The following is a 22,249-nucleotide window of genomic DNA, read 5'->3' as shown; positions in this document are numbered from 1 at the left end:
CAGTTCTATTGTATGTCTTTTTACAGATCCAGTTCTATTTTAGGTCACCGGATTTTCATGATTAATTGGTACCACTGTGGCCAACAGGTCTAGAAGAGCCTCATACGTATTTTATTGGAAAATGCTGATGCTACACCAAGAATGAACCCCTTTTAACATTCATCTAACACCACTCTTGCGATTCTTGGGAAAGACAAAAACGCCAACGTTGCATGCACAAGGGCCATGCGCCCCTTGTTCAGTTTGATATGAGCTTGTGTGCAGATCTCGAACAAGGGCTGCTCAGTTCAGCTTCAATAGGATTGTGAAGATAAAAATGTACCTCCTTTTTAAGAATGCATAGATACCATGCCTGTTTCTGCAGTTTGATCTATCAATTCTCTGAAACCAAGTTTAAATGCCCAAGAGAATCATTGTGACAGTAAAAAAGCCAATTAAATTCCTTGGAATTTTATTAGGAGATTTTATTACAAAGCTTTATAACAAGCAGGAATCACCATCATCTACACCAAAGTCCACTTTTTAGAAGTTCTACCTATTCTCTCTCAATATTTACCCATTTGTTATAAGAAAATACCTCCTCGGTTTATTCAGCTTTACTTACAGGAAAGGACGTCTCTTGATCATTCTGCAAAACTGTTGAGTTGGAAACAGAGTTCTCAGCTGTAGCAGCTTGCGACTCGTTATCATCCTGGTTATGGAAAAAGGATGCAAAAGACAAAGGGTTGTAAGTCGAGCTCTCTCTTTGAAGCCCTTGTATCATCCTCATCGCTGCCAACGCACTTCGGTAGATTTCATCCGCGTTGTCCTGAAGAGACACTGCAGTCTCAACGGAGCTTGAGCTGCCTCTCTGCTCGGCATGTGTCTGTGGTTCAACCACTTCTGCTGTCAGGAGGAAAAGAAGATCAAGATTGGCTTCACATTCACAGACAAGCCTGGTAAGAGGTTCTGTTGTGAAGAAAGGTTGATGAAGGGCGCGTTGTATGAAAGGCAGGCGCAATAGTGCCCCCAGTTCTCTTGTCATATTTTTTCAGAATCTTTACAAGACCTGCAAATAAGAATTCCTTTAGGCACCATTGCAAGGTGAATTTCATAGTCCAAGAAGGGTAGGAAAGAGGCAAAAACTACCTATAAAGTTAAGAAGAGAGCTATAGTTTTCCAAAAGCACCATTTCCCCATGGATGGCAACGTAGTCCTTGCAGATGTCTATCATCTCCTCACTAAACTCCCCCTCAGATGTGAAATCACCACTACCATGGGTTTTCTCTTTCACTCTTTCTATCCTTTCCTTGAATTCCTGCAGAATGAGTGAGGAACAAACTGAAACTAAAATGAATTATATGACCTTTTTTTAGTATCAAATAAGTTACAGTTAGAATACAAAGTCCCTATAAAGCAATACAATAGAGATGGGAATTTCTTATGGACCAAGCTCATTATCGTTACAAACATAATTACGGGTATATTCATAATAAGTAGTCATACTAATCTTATTAATAGCTAATAATCAAGATCATTAAAAGCAAAATAAAACTTAAAAATATGTCAGAAACATCTACTGTGGAGTAGAACCATATACTTAAGATATAATAATGTAAGATCAACATCATTGCCAGCTTAGCTGTCCAAGGAAAAATAGTTGCAAACGAACAATTCCAGTATATGGGTTTGAGGGAATAATACAGCTAACTACACCTATCTCATAGACTGTCACATGGACACTTCACTTAGCATGTATATTTTGTGTCCACACGACACGACAGTCGGAGACTTCGTGGACACGACATGACACTTCATGGGCATAGCCAAATGAATTTTATACTCAACATTGTGTTATTAGCTTTACCTAGTTTTTTTATAATCTTTTTTACTTATTTCATATCCACTTGAGTTTTTTTTTAAATCTGTCATCAATTATATTACACTTCAATTTCAACATAGTTTCATTATTTGATGTTCATGAATTAGAATTGTCGCAAACATATATACATCTATGTGTGCATACAGTTGTATCCCCGTGTCCTAATTTTTTAAAATTATCGTATTGTACCAAGCGTATCCACAACCTGTCCCACTCCCGCATCTGTATCCATGTGACATAGCTCATAGTGACTAAACTATGACCTACAAGGATAGCATAATTTGTCCAGATAACCAGTGGATATGGAAATTGGTTTCTGAGAACCATCAATCACTAGAATTAGCAAACCAGAAAGGCAGAAACTAAAAGAAATAAGCTTCAACAGACAATATGAAAGATAAGGCAGCATAGAATGATTAAACAAGATCAAGCTGAATGGCTGGTGTGGCTCAAAAGATAAGGAAAAGCTTCAATCATGTTGTTATGCATCAGCAATGAAGTGTATGATATACTGAATGTAGAATGAATGGATGACAGGGATGCTATAATCAAATGAATAGTCCCAATTATTGAAATGTTAGTAAATATGGTGAAAATATCATAGGAAAATATAGAAGAACATGATCAGCAAGAAGAACATCTCCCATGTAACAATTTTTTTTTCTCATGATTGAGAAGGGATAATTTGTTACAGACGAGAGCACGCATGAACCTGTAATTGTTATCACAAATGATCTTGAGAGTTCTTATCAAGGCTAGGTGTCTCATGCACAATTGGAATGATCAGATACATCAGTTCCAACGAGAAATTCAAATATAATTCATGTAACTACTAAGAAATTGAGATCATTTTGGTAATCAAGCTGAGGGATAGCCCACGTAGGTTCAGCATTTGGTGAATATCGTTTTGTTTCCCTACGCACCATTTCACAGAGGGGTTACATTTGATCATACCATCATGAAAGCTAACCATGATCTGAAGAACTATAATCTCATACCGTCATGAAAGCTACCACAAATTCAGCATGATCTGAACTATAATCTCATACTGTCATGAAAGCTACCCCAAATTCAGCATGATCTGAAGAATTAGAATCGCGAACAAACAAACAAACAAACAACAACTACGCCTTCATCCCAAAACAATTGGGGTCAGCGATATGAACCAAAAAAGAAATTCATTTTGGGTCTTCCACATGAATCCTTTTCCTCCAATCATTTCTATCCAACGCCATGTCCTCGGTGAGGTTCAAAGCATTCATATCCTTTCCTATCATCTCCATCCAAGTCTTCCTAGGCCTACCCCGACCTCTTTTAACTAATATATTTTCCCATTTCTCCAACCTTCTAACTGGAGCATCATTAGGCCTTCGCCGAATATGTCCAAACCACCGTAAACGATTCTCTCGCATCTTATTTTCAATGGGTGCAACACCTACCTTCTTACGTATCTCTTCGTTCCGAATCTTATCTTTTATTGTATTTCCACACATCCATCTAAGCATCCGCATCTCAGCTACACTCATTTTTTGAATATGATGTCTCTTGGCAGCCCAACATTCCGTACCATAAAGTAAAGCGGGTCTAATAGTCGTCCTATAAAACTTTCCCTTCAACCGCAATGGCATTCTACGATCGCACAGCACTCCAGTAGCACTTTTCCATTTCATCCACCCAACCTTTATCCTATGATTTACATCTCCATCAATTTCTCCATACTTTTGAATGATGGATCCCAAATATTTGAAATAATCATTCACCGGTATATCTTGCTCACCAAGCTTCACTACACTCCCATCACTACTTCGTTGCTTACTAAACCGACATTCCATATATTCAGTCTTACTCTTACTCAACTTAAGACCTCTAGCTTCCAATGTCTGTCTCCATAATTCTAACTTAGCATTAACCCCAGCTCTAGACTCATCAATCAAAACAATATCATCAGCAAACAACATACACCACGGTACATTTTCTTGAATTGATCTCGTAAGCTCATCCATCACTATCGCAAATAGGAAAGGGCTTAAAGCAGATCCTTGATGTAACCCAACCGTTATCGGAAAATTGGTTGTCACCCCTCCACAAGTGTGGACATTGGTTACTACTCCTTCATACATATCTTTAATTATACTAATGTACTTGAGAGAAACACCTTTCTTCATCATTGTCCACCAGAGAACGTCCCTAGGTACTCTATCGTATGCCTTCTCTAAATCAATAAAAATCATATGCAAATCTTTGTTCCTCTCTCTATATCTTTCAATAAGTTGTCTAAAAAGATGTATAGCTTCCATAGTTGATCTTCCAGGCATAAAACCAAATTGATTCTCCGATATCATGACAACCTTCCTCAACCTAGACTCAATCACCCTCTCCCAAAGTTTCATAGTATGACTCATGAGTTTTATACCACGATAGTTTGTGCAATCTTGTATATCACCCTTATTCTTATATAAAGGCACCAAAGTACTCTTCCTCCACTCATTAGGCATCTTATTTGTTCGCCAAATCAAGTTAAAAAGATTTGTCAACCATTCTAAACCTTTCTCTCCCAAGCATTTCCAAGCCTCGATAGGTATACCATCTGGGCCAACTGCCCTTCTTGATTTCATTTTCTTCAAAGCCTCTGCAATTTCTTTCTTTTGAATCTTGCGCATGAAGTCACGATTTATCTCATGAAAAGGAATGGAGAAGTCTCCAAGATCTTGAGCATGACTATCATTAAATAGCTTATCAAAATAATCTTTCCATCTCTCCTTAATCTCCTCATCTTTGACTAAAACCCTTTGCGTTTCATCTTTGATACATCTAACCATACCCAAATCCTTCGATTTCCTATCTCTCATCTTTGCAAGCCTATAAATATCCTTCTCGCCTTCTTTGGTATCCAACTTGTCATAAACCTCCTTAAATACCTTAGCCCTCGCGTTTCGAACAACTTTTTTAGCTTCCTTCTTTGCTATCATATACTTCTCCAAATTCTCATTATCACGACTCTTACTTAGATTTCTATAACACTCTCTTTTAACCTTAATAGCTAATTTGACATCCTCGTTCCACCATGATGTATCCTTACCTAGTGGTGCACCGCCTTTAGACTCACCCAATACCTCCTTAGCTACTTTTCTCATACCACCCGCTATCTTATTCCACATTGATTCTGAATCCTCCTCGAGACACCAATCAACTTCCTTAACTACCTGCTCTACAAACATTCCTTGTTTAGCTCCTTTCAGTGCCCACCACTTAATTCTAGGATCTATCCTATGTCTATCCCTTTTGCGGCATTGTCTAATTCTAAGATCTAAAATTAAGACTCTATGTTGTGTAGCTACACTTTCTCCTGGTATAACCTTACAATCGATGCAGCAACCCCTATCTCTCTTTCTAAGTAGGAAAAAATCTATCTGACTCGTATTAACCCCACTTTTAAATGTTACTAGGTGAGACTCCCTCTTCCTAAACCAAGTGTTTGCTAAGATCATATCATAGGACAAACAAAAATCTAAAATCCTTTCTCCACTTTCATTTCTTTCTCCTATACCATAGCCTCCATGGATATTCTCAAATCCATCCCTACTAATGCCTACATGTCCATTAAGGTCACCGCCGATGAAAAGCTTTTCTCCATAAGATGTCTCTTGTACTACTCCATCTAAATCTTCCCAAAATTGATGCTTAATGGAATCATCTAAACCTACTTGAGGTGCATAAACACTAATAATATTAATAATATCCGTACCTAATACTAATTTAATAAGTAAAATTCTATCACCCTTCCTACGGACCTCAACTACATTATCTATAAACTGACGACTCATAACAATCCCTACTCCATTCCTATTCCTATTTATTCCTGTATACCAAATCTTATATCCCCAAGGTTCTATCACTTTAGCTTTCTCACCTACCCATTTGGTCTCTTGAAGACATAAAATATCAATCTTTCTCCTACACATAACATCTACTAACTCTACCAACTTACCAGTTAAAGACCCTATGTTCTAAGTGGCTAACCTAATTTTATGGTCTTGGACTAACTTCTTTACCCCCACCCGTCCAACAAAGCGAGGGAACCCTTGCCTATTTGACACCACACCCGGGCGCCGGTGTGACGCGTCGCTTCTGGGCGACGACCTAGCAACCCTTGCACATTTATCACTGCCTCCGGGCCTAGAGAGTACAGCGCGTCGCTCAGTAGGGAACGCCCCAACGAAATTCTCATATTGGTTCATTTTCATAGGATATGACAAAGTTTTTATGCTGGCTGTCACAGGCCTACCGCAACCCTCCTCCTTTATCCGGGCTTGGGACCGGCAGTGTATAACTACATAGGCGGAGTTAATTAGAATCGCGAACAATCATGAAAATCTACCACAAATTCGGCATGATCTGAAAGAATTAGAATCGCAAACAATCATGAAATCTACCACAAATTCGGCATGACTTGAAGAATTAGAATCACGAACAATCATGAAATCTACCACAAATTCAGCATGATCGGAAGAATTAGAACTGCGAAACCTGTTCTACTTCCCACGGACATTCTGATACCGATACTTGCAGATTACAGACAGGAATTGATTCAAAAAACAAATATGTATGCCATTCCGCAATGAAAATACTGGCACTGAAACAGAGCATGTAAATGAATTTCGCAATTTGAATGCCGATCATGGATGCACCAGTTTATCCCAAACACAGAAACGAGTCCGGATATTGTAATAGGAAGCGAGACGCCCATAACCTAAGATTTCCAGGAAACTGGTGCACCCGATTCAGCAACAATCTTCAAATGCATGTAAATCCAAAAAAAATTAGCATCCAAATTGGCGAAAAATTTCCAAAAAACAGACCAAAAAAATTGCATCCAAATCGGCAAAAATTGTCCAAAAACAGAGAAAAGAAGAATCCACCAAAATAGAATAAAAACTTACCTGCAATCGGATGATGAACTCCTCCTTATCGACGTAGAAATCGTTGAGCTTCTCCAATTCCCGATCGAGGAGTCCGACGAACCACTCCTCCCTACAGGCGCTGCCCGCCTTCCCGTCCTCTCCGGGAGCCGAAACCTTAACTCCGTCAGAATCATGCCCGGGATCGACGTCACCGCCTTCCCGTGCAATACGGCGTTTTGCTGGAGAAGGATCCGCCGTCGCCGGGGCTCCCCTAGCCACATAAATCGTTTCGGGGCGGGAGGGCCGGCCCCGGAGACCTTCTTGACCAGCGATGTGGACGGGGTATGCACCGATCCACGATTCAAGATTCAAACGGATCTTGACACGCACGAAAGCTTATACCATAATGAGTCCGAACAGAACTTTAGAAAACAAAATTTCGGGCTACTTCAACATATACAACCCAAATAAAAGTTGTGCGTGACTCGCACAACTTTCCAACGAATCCAAAATCACTGGATTTGGATTAGCGGTGTTTGTTCTACGAACCCGAAACTAGGACAGACAAACAAGGTTATGACAGACTTTCGAATTTTGCAGACAGCTTGTTCGACAAGGTTTTCAACCCTGAAAACTCCCAACTGAGAAATTGAAGGTCAAATTCAGACCTTTTCAACGAACTAAAATTCAGAATTTTTTGAGTTTTCTGCAATGCTCTATAAATTTTTGAATTCTGGAAAATGGTATGAGTTGTTGATAAAAAAACTAAATTTTCCGACAGTATTTTTTAGGTACTTAAACGAAGATTCAATTAAAACTGAAAACATGAAAATTGTAGATCTAGGTTTTAGCTTTCCATAAAATTAAACAAAATGAATTTTCATGCAAGAAATTTTCAGATAACGAAAAAATACCAAACACCACTAGGAGTGTTCTGAACCAAACTGGTGAAAGTAGACTTCTGTCAGTTTACGACTTTGATAGTACTTTTTAGGAACTCAAACGGCTAATTCATGAAATGACTTCAACTACAAAGTTGTAGGAAAATATTTTAGCTTTTCGGAAAGATAAAAAACGTAAGAATCCGACCAGTATCAAAGCCGATACAGGTGATTCTTCGGAGTCGTTCCAGACAACTCGGGATTCGGAAATTCGGTTTTGACAGGAAACTGAGTTATGCAATATCATAGATAAAATGGGATATTTCTTGTGAGCAACAACACTACTTCGTAACATGAAAGACTTCTATTCATTCAACCGAAAAACTCACACATAACCTATTGCAACTCACAAGCAATATACTTTGATAGAAACAAAAAAAAAAACACAAATAATACTTTGATAGAAACAAAAAAAAAACACAAATAATAAAATAACGACAATATAAGAACAAATGAACCCGAAAATATGAGCCAACACCGGAATGACGATTCACGAACAACCACTTGAATCAGCTACCAACTCGAACCACGAACATTTGCATCAAGCTTCTTCAGGGGCTTGTAGGAGAGAAACTTGTCCTGCCAATCCGGCAGGGTCTGCTCCAGGTGCGTCCCGAACTTCATTGTCCCCGATCAGCCTGAGAGGGAACCATGGGGATTTTTGAAACCCTAACCCTAACCTTGGCGATCAAAAGTTTTATATATCCGGGCGATGGAGATCGCCAAGTCAATGTCAAATCAAACGGGATCGTGCGCACCACCTTCTCCATTTCTCTCTCTTTTTGAAACAAGTGGTGAATTTCAGCTTTTTCAGGTTCTTCTTCCTCAAAGAAAAGACAATCAGGGGGTGGCGGAGCCGCCTTGTGGGGACGGTGGGCACGTATCCTGACCCACAAAAATCACCCAAAGGGGTAGTGCTCACCCTAACCTGCAGTGTATGTGGGCGGTGCCCACCTTGACTCGCAAGGCAGGTGGGCACCACTCATGCCCGACGCTCTGAACTCAAAGGGGAATATGATACCTCTCTTTGGCGACAATGGCACCCACTTTCGTTGGTCCTCTGGTTCTTCCTTTTCTTTTTTCGAAGGAGGAGGGTTACATAGTTTGCTTTGATAGGCATAGCATAGTTACTTGCAAGAATCAACTAAGGAAACAACCCAAAGAAAATGAAAACGAGGATCCTAAGTATTCTGATTGTAGTCCTCTTGGGTACTCTCTTCTTTAGGCCGGTGTCCTACATGCCCTTCGACAATCTCTATGATTGGATTTCCTTTTTTTTTACATGTTCTTTTTTAGGATTAAGGTTTTTATGTATTTTCTAAATTAGTATGAGGCAAATAATGGATGTTTGATTTTAGCTAGACAATTAAAGTTTTTATAAGTTAGCATAAATTTATAAATTTTTAAGAATTAAGGTATTGATTTGGCTTTTTCAAATGACATAAATGTTTAATTAGGAATTTAATTTTTTTTATTTGTTTATTAAGAATTATCTTATAATAGAATGAATGTTTTGATTTTAAAGGTTTTATTTGCTCTTTTTGGGGTTTTTTATTTAATTTTTTAAATATTATAAATATTTAATCAGGGTTTTAAGGTTTTTTTATGTTTTTATTTAACATTAATCATGTAGTGAATACTTGATTTTAGTTAGAATATTAAGGTTTTTTCAATGAACATAAATCCATGAATTTTTTTAGAGATTACGGTATTGCTTTGCATATGTTTAATTATAATTTGTTTTATTTTTTGTCATTTTTTTTTATATATCATTAAGCATGATTCCATCAATGAATGCTTGATTTTGGTTATTGCTTATCAAACCTCTAAATCTTTTATTTTTATTAGAATTTAAGTTTTTTATTTGATTTCTTCATTATTATGAATATTTAATTAGGTATGTTTATCTTTTTTTAATCAACATCAAACATGATTCGTGAATGTGTGCTTGATTTAGGTTGGAATTTTAGGGGTTTTATGTTTCTTTTTCAATTAGCATACCTATGAATCATGTTGTTAGAATTTAAGGTAGGCAAGGTTTTTAAAGGCTAGAGGTGTATTGATGCATTTTTTTAAAAACTCGAAAAAGGCATATGCCTTGAGGCGTAAGCTTCTATGTTTCTCAAAGTTTAATTATTTTTTTAAAAAAAAAATCTACAGCTAATAAGATAGATCACTTATTCATTAAACATAAAACATAAAACATAAACAAATAATAATCGGTGCAAATGCAAACAAAAAAACATTATTGCAAGATGTGACTAAATGAAATAACATAAGTCGGCACCCATTTAACTATTCCAGCATCTTTTTTTCATTTCATCTCTTCAAAAAATTTCATTAGTTCTTTTGAAGGAATCAACTTTGACTAGAATATTTATTACATATATGGCTCAGTTTGTCTGGTAGGAGCAGCTAGTGCATGTCACTTTGTTGTGTTGGGATGTTGCAGGTTCATAACCCAATGTTATAGTTGTATAACTGGTATAGGTCTGCCTAACCCCAGCTTGCCTCTCTTTCTCTCTCTCTCTCTCTCTCTCTCTCTCTCTCTCTATATATATATATATATATATATATATATATATATATATATATATTAATGTTAGGGTGCTCCCAGACTACTTACTTCCACGTAACAGAAGCTTTAGATTTTCAAAATTTTGGAACTTTTTTGTTGATCAGATATTATCTATAATCATTATTTAGTAGAAAACAAGTTTTAGATCATGTAATTGTAGCAAACATGTAGGATTTTTAAGACCAATAAAAATCAATGGCTCACAATGTATCAAAATTTTATGACTTAAAAAAATTTATTTTTATGTCAAAAAAACATGATCCAAAGCATGATTCCTATCATATAAACTATGTTGAGAAGTATGATTTCTACTAAGTGGGAGTAGGTGCTCCCAGAGCACCATAGCATTTCTCTCTCTCTCTCTCTCTCTCTATATATATATATATATAGAGAGAGAGAGAGAGAGAGAGTAATGGGTCCATGCTAAACTCATTTGGTGCTAAACCGCATGTTAAATGGGCTTTTTCAGTTCTCTATGTATTGAGCATGGTCGATTTACTAAGAATCTACACCTGGATCATGTGTTTTCGATGAAAATTTGATGTTTGGAGCCTCGAACAAAGATTTTAGACTGTTGATTTTTTGAACTTTATAAAAACCCACCCATGTGTTGGAATCAAATGCTTCAAGGTCCCTATAAAATATACATAGATCACATCTGTACAGTCAGAATTTGAAAATAAAATAAAAAAAACCCGAAAAACCTATTTAACACACGGTTTGTGGACACAGTTTATGGATCCCATTTCCACCACTGATCCCGTGTGGATCAGCAACTACTGCTAAAGCATCATTTTTTGCCCAGACTTTTAACAGCGGTCAAGCCCGCAACTAAAGGTCGTAAAAATGTAAAAAAATAAAAAGTAAGCCGATGCGCCAAGCGTGACAGACTTGCCTTCTAAGGGAGTCGGACATTACACCCTTCTCTCTCTCTCTCTCTCCATATATATATATATATATATATATATATATATATATATATATATATATATATATATATATATATATATATATATATATATATATATATATATATATATATATATATATAGCCCTCGTGTCTTTTTTTTAATTCCGTGAATCCGTGTCTCATATCCGGATCTTGTATTCCATGTTTTTGTGACATACGAAATTACAATGGTAACTAACAAAATCTACTTAATTTCATAGATACTATGAAAAGTTTTCTAGCTTGTTGAACATTCTAAATGAATATAGACCTAGTGTAGATTTGACAACCAAATACAAGCTATGACCCAAAACTAGTAAATATCCAAGGAAAAAGATTGGATCAAATTGGATCGTGTGGACATCAGTCATATCTGATTTGCACTCTGCATCAACCAGGAATTTGAGATTCACGTATCAGTATCTCTAAGCGGATCCCTCATGTCAGTCTAGCAGGCTAGAATGTCAAATCTTCAGCCTTGAATCACCTGGATTTGGCATGGGCCCTGCACCAAATCCAGTTTCCATATTCAACCCTTCTGAACCTGACCAACTTAATGCTCATGATTTACCCATCCTGAAAGTAGGACCTGGTTCTTTGTTGCCCGCCAATAGTCCATATTAAAAACTATGGATAAAAAAAACTACCCAAAAAAGAAAAAGAAAAAATAATAATAATACTTGTACATTCATAACAATGTTGTGTTGGTCGTCACAGTTATAGAGCAACACTGTTAAGTCAGCCTGTCATTAAAAAAAAAACAAATTGTGTTGGCATTTTTATAATAGACTTATAAATCACCAGTTTACTTGTTCCCTTTTTTATCAACTCTAGGGCTGGGAAATCAGACGAGCTGCTATGTCTATCTTGGCTTGTGTTCGGCTTATAAAGAGCTTGTTCAAACTTGTCAAATAGGTTTGGCAAGCCCAATACAAAGATATTCTATTTGGTTTAACTTGTAGGGTTGTTAACTAGTGATAGATATAGGATTAATCTAACATTAAACTAGTGTTTAACCGTAGATGGATTCAACCATATGAAAATGACTAAAAAACACCTTTAAAATAATGACATTTTTTAAAATATAAAGTTACTTTTTGAGATTTAAAAAGAAAAGATCTATAATACCCCAAAAAGTTAATCATGCACTTTAAAAAAATATCATTCTTTAATAATATTTTAATCATTTTCATAAGGTTGAATTCATCTAATGTTAAACACATCATATCATAGGTTATAAATGGTTGAAGTGTTTTGGCTTGTAAACAACAAGTTGAGAGTTCAAATCCTCTTTGCAATAATGTTATATTTTGTAGATGAATCAGTTGGAGCTTGGCTCATAGGTTAAAAGTCCCAATCATATTATTTTTAATTTTAAAAAACATTTTTTTTGGTAAATGAGTCTGCTCAAGCTCATTTCATTTAACTTGGGCTCATGAGGAGCTCAAGCTCTACTCAACTCATCATAAGAATGAGCTGAGCTTGAACACCCTCTGTTTGGTTCATTAGACTTAATCCTCAAGCCAATGCAAATTGAATTCACCCTTATGCAGCCAAGGGTCCCCTGGTTGCATTGCCCATGAATGTTTCTGCTGAGTCCTTGGCTCTAATTGAGAGCTAGGGATTTGGGGGAATTAAAAAGTTGAAAGGCCTCCAATCCCTCAAATCGGCACTAGTACTTGCCAACTCCACGTTTGGGCAAAAATACTTAAGGAAGAAACTCCATAACTACCTCCTTTAATTCTTCAAACTTGGGATGCAAGTGGTAGGGGCTTGGGTTGAATTTGGTCAGCTAATTTGTTAATGTGATTGGATTGAATTTTATTTTTTGAATTCAACACTGACTATGATTCAATTATGGATGGCCTAATTGTATGTAAATTAAGATCCCCATTAGGATAAATAGCTAATCAGACTCATATTTTGGTAATGTACTTCCTTAATCTGATAAATGTGGTTTTTGGATGCTTGAATATTTACAAATTTTGAGCTGTTGATTTTCAAGTAAGAGAAAAAAAAAACTATGAAAATCTTGGTTCACACTCTAGTCCTCATATTCTAGTGGCCCAAACAGTAGTCATATGGTGATTTGAATTGTAATGTAAGAGTAACAGAATTCTTGAAAATTCCTTGTTATAACTCCAAATGAGTTACTATAACTTAAAAAAGGTCACCTACATGGAATGAACATGATTTGAAACCCATGAGGGATGTCCCTTGCCACAAGGTAGAAGCCGTGTACTCTCTCATGAACAGGGAAGGCCTCATAGGTTTCACCAACCGAAGGCTAGCCAATATGCAATAGCTGCTGAAGAGTTTTTCCCTGGTCTAGCCAAAAAATAAAAGAAAAGAAAAGTTGACGATGAATATAAGAAAATTACTCTAATCAACTCCCCTATAGGGCGTACTGTGAAATTGGATTAGTGGGGCCATAAAAAACCAATAGAGTGGTTTATTACCGTAGAAGAACTTACTGCAATCCCAATTTTCACCAAGTTGGGCATTTTAAATTGTGAAAATGAAAGGGAAGAAAATGTCTAAGAGCCATGTTCAGAAAGCCCTTCGGTTTCTTGTTTCTAACTTTCTATGGATGGTTTTGCTAAAAAAACCCTCATAAAAAAAAAAACTCAAACTAGCATCACCCATCTCTCTCTCTCTCTCTCTCTCTCTCTCTCTCTCAGAAAACATCCCATTTTGATCTTTAAAAAGGCTCACAACCTAAAAATAACTCAGGTCCCTTGGCCAGTCTTATCAATAGACTTGTGGAGCGCCATAGCTAGCTCAATGAAGGCCATGAACCCCTATAGGTGAAGTCTTTCCCTGCTATGATTGGAACTTGGAATTGTTGACATGTGTGAGAGAGAGCATTTTAAAGATTTTTCTTTATGGCTCTGGCCCTCATGACTCGGTGGTTAAACTGGGGGAAAGAAAAGAGCCAGGATCAGGTGCCATCACATGGTACACTTTGAAGTGTACCGCTGCACCTGATACCCTCCATCTTTGGCTGACTCTATATAAAACCCAAAAGGAGATTGAGGGCAGTCATGTGCAGAGGCACACTCAAAGTGTACCATGTGATAGCACCTTATCCTGGTTAGAAAGAAAACTTAGGATGCGACGTTCACAAGATATATATATATATATATATATATAAAGGGAAGTTGGGTTAGTTGTTATACAACTATACCATTGAGTTTTGAACCTGCAACGTTCCAATACAAGGTGACCTGCACTAGCTGCTCTTACCAGACACGCGGAGCCCCCATGGTATTCACACCTTATGACTTTGCGTGTGAGACCGTTTATTAGGATGACGACGAATACCAAAACGTCATCACCACCAATTAGATTGGGCAATTATGAGGATAAGTATGAAACACCATCAATATATGTCAAAAATTATTGTTTTCATGGTTATCCAGATATGTCACTTCCAAAATCACTCAGTATCTTTCCTATCCTTCTCAACATGAAAATTGACCCAGCATTTCGGTTTAACCAAAGCAGGGACATGTTGGTCAGTTTTTGCAACAAAAAGGAGCCCCTACTCCTTGATGGGGAACCGCCTCTTTGAATTTCCACCTTCCCTGTGTGGTTTTCATCCTTCTGAGTTCTGTGTGCTCCCATACTCCACCCCCACCCTTATTAAAAGGACAGGAATCCTGGATCAGAGCACAGAAAAACAATCATTCTGCTGGATTTTGCTCACAAAAGTTGTTGGGCTCAATGGGTTCTTTGATGGCAGGTTGGGATTCGCCATTTGTGGATCCTAAAAGAGGTAAGAGTCAATCAAAATTGATCCAGCACCATATTCAATTGCTTGGTGGAGCTGCTCATGTCAGATATGACTGATCGTCATCAACAAGGATGGTGGTTTGTGTGCCTGTTCAGTCCAGCACACAATATATATGACCACCATATGATGTTGATCCCCAATCATCTTTGTGATGTATGATGCTGGGTAGCTCCAATGTCAAAAATTACATGATGTTCAATCTTGCACTTCTATGAGTTCCCCACTTCTTATTTGTGTTTACTATTCACACTTATTATCTTGAACCAGTTAGTCTGGAAAGAAACAAGTCCTTCACCAAAGAGGAGATAGAGAATTACAGGAAGATGCAGAGAAGTGCAGGACAGGAAGCATACTGTAAAGAGGTAACAAAGATCTTTGCTACATCCCCCTCAACCCATCTTCTTCTTTGAAATTATGACATAATCAGATTTTTTTTTCCTTTCTGGAGGAAAACGATCTTGAGGAACAAGAAACCAAAATTCAGCAAACTGATTCGGTAAATGATGAGGAGAATGTGAAGAAGAAGGACGACTGGTAAGTTGCTGGAAAGAAATTTCTTTTTTTCCATTATAATTTTCAGGTTAATGAGTCCTGAGAATTGAATTACAAACAGGTGGACCAGAAGCAGTTGGGCGTACCTGAATGAACCTCCAGAAGAGGACACCAAAGACAGATCTTTCAAATACATGGCGCAGTTTCATGTGGCAGAAATGACAACTACAAAGGGTTTGTGTGCCAATTGATTCTTAGATGGGATGGAATTGGATGTAAATGTGTATATAAGGGTGTGTAAGTGAGAGGCTATGTTTCTTGTTAAGTAAGATGGAGATGGAATCAGGTTTTATTAGAAATCACTTGTAAGGAATACATGTTTTGTTTCATAGAACAATAAATTACACATATAGAAGTGTGATACCATGTCCTTCATTTTCACCAACAAAGCTCCTAATTAGATTCTGGATACATGTTCTATTTCATAAAAACAATAAATTATAAATATCAAATTGTGATACCATGTCCTTCATTTTCACCAACAAAGCTCCTAATTAGATTCTTAGATGATGGCATGCCTGCAACCACATCCTTCTCGATCCCACATTCGTTAGTTCCTCTTTTAATCTTGAAGTATCCATCCTGAAAGAAACAAGCAACATGATTCGGTGAACTGAGAAAAAGGAGAAAAAAGAAAAAGGAATATGGAATATGCATTAGATAAAGACGATTTAGAAACTTACATCCCCCCAGCTCCTGTTCCACTGATTTGCAAGAAGCTGCAGAAAGTAACCCGAAATCAAATAAGCCAAGCTCTCATAAGAGAGACGAGAAAAGGGCAAAGAAAGGTAAGATTTATCGAAATTCATGGAAACAGACCCAGTAATGTTCTCCTTCATCTGTGGTTCCCCATCCGATTAGCTTGACTGCATGGCCTCCCAATAGATTACCAGTGATGTGTCTGTAAACGCCTGATTTGTAGTAAGCAAAGTCCTACAACCCACAGCATAGTGTTCATTAAGCCGATCATGTTATCAGTATAAATTACTCAATTTGTGACTTGAAACTTGGTTGACTCAGGCGACACCGAAGTTTCACAACCAACCAAACACATTGGGCAGGAGAGTTGCACAATGGCTCACTTAGCCAATCCCAAGTAGCACAACTCAACGGTGTGTAAGTAGCTAAGAATTTCATTTTTCATGGTTGTTGAATCTTAGAACCATTACATCAAAACCGGCTTTTCTAGCCACCTATAAGTCCTGAGAATGGGAGCCTTGGAACGCAATGTTCCTTGTTGTGGTCTAGAATTTTTTTTTGTGATTTTTAATTGCAATTACATAAAAAAGAAAGATCAATCGACCTTTGTTTGGGAGAGAATTTGAGGGGGAGATAGGGATTCACTGAAACCCTTAGCTCCGTTGCTGTTTGGGAAATGAGAGTGGAGATGGGTGTGGAGATAGCCTCTCCCATCTCCACACTTCAACTACAGCGTCAAAGGATGCAGTTGACAACTCTAGTCCCATTACCCACTTTTCATCCCCACTCCCATCACCACTCTCCTTTCTGCTCCAACACATGCTCCCAAACAGAGCCCAAAGTAGAGATATCCTTTTACCTCATAAACAGAGAATGAAACCTCCACTGGACCATTTTTGTAAACCTCTGCCATAATGCTGTGGGGGCTTGAATGGACTCTGTAAGCATTCACACTGAAGTGTTTGGACTGGCCCCAGATCTGGTTATTCACTTTGCACTTTTTCTCACACCGGGGAGTTGGATATGCGGGCTCACAGCCGGGGTGTTTGCATCCAACATCGTCAAAATAAGGGTCACACTGCCAGATAAAATTTGTTAATGTGAGAGAACTCATTAGACATCCTAGAGACAGATAAAGGCAACGAGAATGTACGTTTGGCATATGCATTATGACTTTATGAGATTACGAGAAGAAGATAAATTAAAAGTTGTGAAACATTCTGTGAATCTCAATAGTCTGACCATCGTCAAAATTCCAAAGGTTTACTAGAATAACTCGAGAAAGTAGAATGGTAGTAGGCGCAAGTATTTATTTCAGACACTTTAGGTCATATAAGATCTTCACCCTATGATGTTTGGACCCTTTTTAATTGATTATCCTTGCAATTGCTCGTCCTAAAGAACCTCATGAGCAATTGCAAGGAGCTTATGGAGCAACAGTAATTCATGGTTTGAAAATCCACAATCTTGAGACAGAACCAAAAAGTCAATTTGATCCTGCATGAACTATGTTCTGACGATAATCACCAAATTATCACCAAATTCAATCTAGCAATAACTTAGGCAAGGGTTTTTCTCGAGAGAATGACTCCAAAGCACAGCTAACTGCTAGCCACTGAGGACTCTATTATGAAAGCCTTTTGGTGGTGGTGAGCCCACTATATATGCCCAGTTATCCAGCTTACCCAACCATGTCTTTAAAGTATTGTTTTCTTGAAAAAAACTCAAGAATTTTTAATCATGTTAATAACTTAAAGTAGAAACTCAAAAACTCAGAGAATCTGAACTTCTCAAAAAATGTCACGGCAATAACATGATATTTCAGTTTTGTGTTTTCTCAAATATCACAATGCCTTTCCCCTGTTTTGTTTTTGTGAACAAAACCTCTAAAAGCAATGTCTTCACAATATTGGGTGATTTGACCAATATGGTTCTGGACATGGATTGGCATCAACTAGTCTCAAGCTATTCAGTAGTGCATCTTGAGTCTCTCTGTATCCATAATCACGGTACTATTCTAGATGAAATGATCTCAACTAGCACCATGCCAAATTCAGATCTACCCCATGATTCAAAGAATGAATCCAGACAAGTGAAACGACTAAAGAGACAAAAGTTGGGTAGGACTACCAGCATCATTCACAGTTGGAAATCCAATTTAAAATGTTATTGTGAACTAACTTTAAACTTGAAACTAGACAACTCCATTCAGGTCCACAATAATTGCATAAATTTGAAGAGCTCATATTTGATTCGAAAGACGGTTGGATATGTTGAAATTTGCTCTTCTTTAAAAAATTTACCTCTTCTGTGACAACACCATTCCGGACAAAGTATCTCCATGCATTGATAGGGTAGCCTCCATCACATCCATCTCCACACAAGAACCCACAGCATGAGAGGAGATCATTCACAGATAAGGAGATGTTCTGCAGAAGATAATTTAAACTAGTCAGAAAAGGAAGGAAATCTTCATCATATCAAAGAAAGTGGTCTATCACACACTCTATGAAGGCTATGTATCCCAACACATGGATAGTTGAATCAGGAACTTGAACAGGTCAGTGCCTTCATGGTTTGCCAAGAGACTCAGCTCATGTCTATGTCCATTAGCACTCCATGACTCATCCTCTCAAAGTCCCAACTAGCCAAAAGGCCCAAATCCCTTAAATCTTGTTTCTCAATGGAGCATCAATACAAACTAGCCAAAAGGCCCAAATCCCTTAAATCTTGTTTCTCAATGGAGCATCAATACAACTGTATATAGAGAACACTACCACATCAAAATGGACACAGAAACGATCTGACAGAGATTCCACTGCTCCAAACGCCCAACAGGAACCACAATGGCCCTGTTAAAAAGAAAAGAGGAACAAAAGGAAGAATCAGGCATGCTTAAGCTATGTGTTAGCAGAGAATAAATTGAAAGAAACCAGTAGTTTGGGAATTACCTGATCTGTATTGCCGATATGATATCAAAACAAGCAGTTCACAGATTTAGAGAAAGGAGAAGAAAAGGTCAGCTCCAATCAAGATTCAGTTTGAAAGCCAAAAATGCCATTGCTCAAGTAATATACCAAGTATTCTCCTGATTGTGCTACATTGTGGCCAGGCAGTTCGTGCATCAAAATGCTGTGGCAACTTTAAGCTTCTGTCATGAATTATAACAGGCGTGGACTCTAATGCATCTTTAGGTGTTGGTTTCACTCCAAGGATGAGTTTGAATTGCCCGATCTTTAATTCATAGAACAGAAAACTATTAACTGTAAGCATACTACCATGAATCACTCAGGCCAATAAAAGAAAGAATATAAACTTGAAGCTCACTGTGTAATTTGAGAAGCCCGGATTTATGGCGGCCACCCATCCAGCCTTTGGATTTGAATTTATTTGATGTACTATAGATTCCTATACATCAAAAGAGAAAGAATGGGAAAAAGAAAAGATACTCCATGTTTAATAACCATTCCAACCAAGTAACTATTGACAAGTCAGTAATCTGAACAAAAAAAAATCCCATTAAACAAGACCAACCTGAAGAACCTTGACATTGTTACCAATTGACGGTATTGGTTTCACAGCAAATACCTAACATGAAAAAAAAATGAATTATGGTATTCCCTAACAAATATAGTTGTTAAACACAAAATAAAAAATGCATTAATCTTTTAAATCTAAAAACTAACAAGCATAGATTCAATATGTCTGGCCTTTTTGCAAATATCACAATAACATCGTGACTTTTTACAATTATGTTAAGTGATTTACTCTCATAAAATAGCCTCTTTGCAAATATCGCTATAATATCTTGATTTTTTATTATTGATGTTAAGTTATTTACTCTCATAAAATGGCAGTTGAATCTAAAAAACATGCCAAACAGAGAAGGGAGGGGGGAACAGCCCAGAATCTCAAAAAAAAAAAAAAATCTGCATCTTAAAAGTTCTCAAATGCCATATTAAACTTATGAAATTATTAATGAAACTCATAGGCTGAAAAACAGGAACTTTCCAACGACACCAAACCCGAAAAAAAGAAGCAAAAATTTGATGATCAACAAATTTATCAGAAAGGCATCATTAATTAAAAGGGTAGCTCTCTAAACAGCCAGGGAGTGAATGAGGGAACCTTACCCCTTAAAAACTAGAAAAACCAACCAAAATTTTAATCCAGAATCACAAACTAAAAAAGTCGGAACTTAAAGAATCTCTCGCTGTACAACATCAAAGTCACGAAATTAATCGCGAAAAACATAAAACCTGTAGAGAGAGAGAGAGAGAGAGAGGAAAAACTAAGTAGCTTAGGGGACAACGAGGAAGTCGTTAATTAAAAATCGCACAAAAAATCACAAATTGAGGAGAAAAAGAGAACAACAAACTTTAACGACTTGTCTGGCTGTAACAGGTGAAACCCCTTGAAAAACGATATCACGAAACGGATCTTACAAACTTTTCTGAAACCCCATATAAAGTTATAAAATAAACGATATCACGTACAACGGATCTTCCAAACAGTATCAAAAAAGGAAAAGTCCCTAAAAAACGATATCACAAAAACGGGATCTTCCGAACGGTACCAAAAACGGTCCTCCCCCGGTACGGCAACCACTCTAGAAGCAGAATCTCCGACACTCAAATTGGCAAAAACAAAAGAAAGAAAGAAAGGAAACCGAGATTTCAGAACTTCTCTTGCAATAAAATCAGAGAAACAGCAAAAAGAAAAAAAAACAGCGGAAAAACAGGATCTCCCAAACAGAACCAACCGGAAAACAGCGATACCTCGCCAATCGCGGAAATCGCAACTAAAATCAAGAACCCAAACGCGACCAACGACCTCCCCATCCCGATTCCTCACCTCCCTCCCCCTAAATTTCTTGCCCTTCTTCCTCTTCGCCCTTCCCTCTCTCTACGGCAGAAATCTAGAGAGAGAGAGACGATGGTCACCCACAGTCGGGGATTGGTGGCGGGCGCTTAAATAGCCCCAGAATATCATGATTTCATGACATCAGAATCGCGAACATGTTCCCGAAACCAACGTGATATTCACGAATTTCGTTCCGCTTTCAGACGTTGTACGCCGTTTGGGACGTTGGTCCTTTTCCCGAAAATAGAGAACTTCGGTTGGGTCCTTTACGAGGCCTTCCGACCAATCAGAAAAAAGGATCCTACCATCCGGCATCATATGTCAGATGGTTAGATCCTAGCCGTCCAACTGATGCACTTCCATGGCTACTATCTCTCCGCATGCAGGTGGGAATGTGGACTGATTGTAGCCGTCGATTGGACGGCTAGGATTGAGTGCAGAATGTGATTCCATCATATATCATATGATGGGAATCTGTTGTCACCAACCAGTCAGTGGTGAGTTGCGTGCCGTCTTGAATCTCGAGAGAACCGCTTTTCTAACCATTCGTTTTGTGCCAACGTGGACCGCTCAGTGACCAATCATTGCTGTGGGCTTGGTCTCGTCCGAGCCTTGGTTGTGTTTAGGTGTGGGCAACGGGCCGGGCTGCCCGATGGGCCTAGCCAACCCGGCTCGTCATGGGCCGGGTTTGGGTCAAGTTTTTAAGCCCTGCCGCATTAGTTATTGAGTAAAAATCCAGCCCGTTATATATATGGGTCAGACCCAGTTCAGCCCACAGTTGTTCATGTTCACCATGTCCCTGACCCATTTTATACAAGCCGGTTGTTCATGTTCACCATGTCGAGCCTATTCAGGTTAGTATTGTATCTATTTTTTGCCCATATGAGGCCGATTCACACCGATACTGACAACATTGGTGTGGTGCTGATCAGGGATGTCAGCAGACCCAGGTGGGTTCAAACCTGGATCTGTCTTGCCTGATCAAGTCTACCATAAAGAAAACCATATCCAGGTCCTATATGAATTACATGAACCAGGCCTGATGCATACCCTTTAAAATACATATTTTCTCTCTTTTTACATTAATGAAAAAGCATGGGTCTTAATTG

The 22,249-nt window shown here is 37.9% G+C and overlaps 2 protein-coding genes and 1 pseudogene across 2 annotated transcripts; 1 reads left to right on the top strand and 2 right to left on the bottom strand.

The window, feature by feature from the left end:
* Positions 1–586: 586 nt before the first annotated feature.
* On the bottom strand, positions 587–8,327 carry LOC149817620 (SPX domain-containing protein 4-like; annotated as a pseudogene).
* A 6,190-nt stretch (positions 8,328–14,517) lies between these two features.
* On the top strand, positions 14,518–16,160 carry LOC149817619 (uncharacterized). Its single transcript, XM_089985616.1, has 4 exons — positions 14,518–15,008; positions 15,294–15,388; positions 15,475–15,560; positions 15,640–16,160. The coding sequence occupies exons 1-4, from the start codon at positions 14,957–14,959 to the stop codon at positions 15,767–15,769; spliced, it is 363 nt and encodes a 120-aa protein (XP_089841742.1). The 5' UTR covers positions 14,518–14,956; the 3' UTR covers positions 15,770–16,160.
* On the bottom strand, positions 15,833–21,244 carry LOC149817618 (cathepsin B-like protease 3). The gene is made up of 11 exons (XM_089985617.1): positions 21,056–21,244; positions 19,812–19,865; positions 19,605–19,685; positions 19,355–19,511; positions 19,229–19,233; positions 19,055–19,129; positions 18,581–18,706; positions 17,137–17,355; positions 16,398–16,511; positions 16,262–16,297; positions 15,833–16,160 (listed from the first exon to the last, which is right to left on the bottom strand). The coding sequence occupies exons 1-11, from the start codon at positions 21,116–21,118 to the stop codon at positions 16,026–16,028; spliced, it is 1,065 nt and encodes a 354-aa protein (XP_089841743.1). The 5' UTR covers positions 21,119–21,244; the 3' UTR covers positions 15,833–16,025.
* Positions 21,245–22,249: the final 1,005 nt, after the last annotated feature.

The sequence above is a fragment of the Nuphar pumila genome, chromosome 13 (assembly GCF_984573655.1).
Source record: "Nuphar pumila chromosome 13, dmNupPumi1.hap1.1, whole genome shotgun sequence".
NCBI classification, from domain to species: Eukaryota; Viridiplantae; Streptophyta; class Magnoliopsida; order Nymphaeales; family Nymphaeaceae; genus Nuphar; species Nuphar pumila.
This window is presented reverse-complemented; position numbering and strand designations above follow the sequence as displayed.

Coding starts and splice junctions, on each gene's coding strand:
- LOC149817619 (XM_089985616.1), top strand. CDS start 14,957: ATGGGTTCTTTGATGGCAGGTTGGGATTCGCCATTTGTGGATCCTAAA. Junction 15,389..15,474: donor AGGAAGCATACTGTAAAGAG/GTAACAAAGATC, acceptor TCCTTTCTGGAG/GAAAACGATCTTGAGGAACA. Junction 15,561..15,639: donor GTGAAGAAGAAGGACGACTG/GTAAGTTGCTGG, acceptor AATTACAAACAG/GTGGACCAGAAGCAGTTGGG.
- LOC149817618 (XM_089985617.1), bottom strand. CDS start 21,118: ATGGGGAGGTCGTTGGTCGCGTTTGGGTTCTTGATTTTAGTTGCGATT. Junction 16,298..16,397: donor ATGAAGGAGAACATTACTGG/GTCTGTTTCCAT, acceptor TACTTTCTGCAG/CTTCTTGCAAATCAGTGGAA. Junction 16,161..16,261: donor GGAACAGGAGCTGGGGGGAT/GTAAGTTTCTAA, acceptor TGTTTCTTTCAG/GATGGATACTTCAAGATTAA.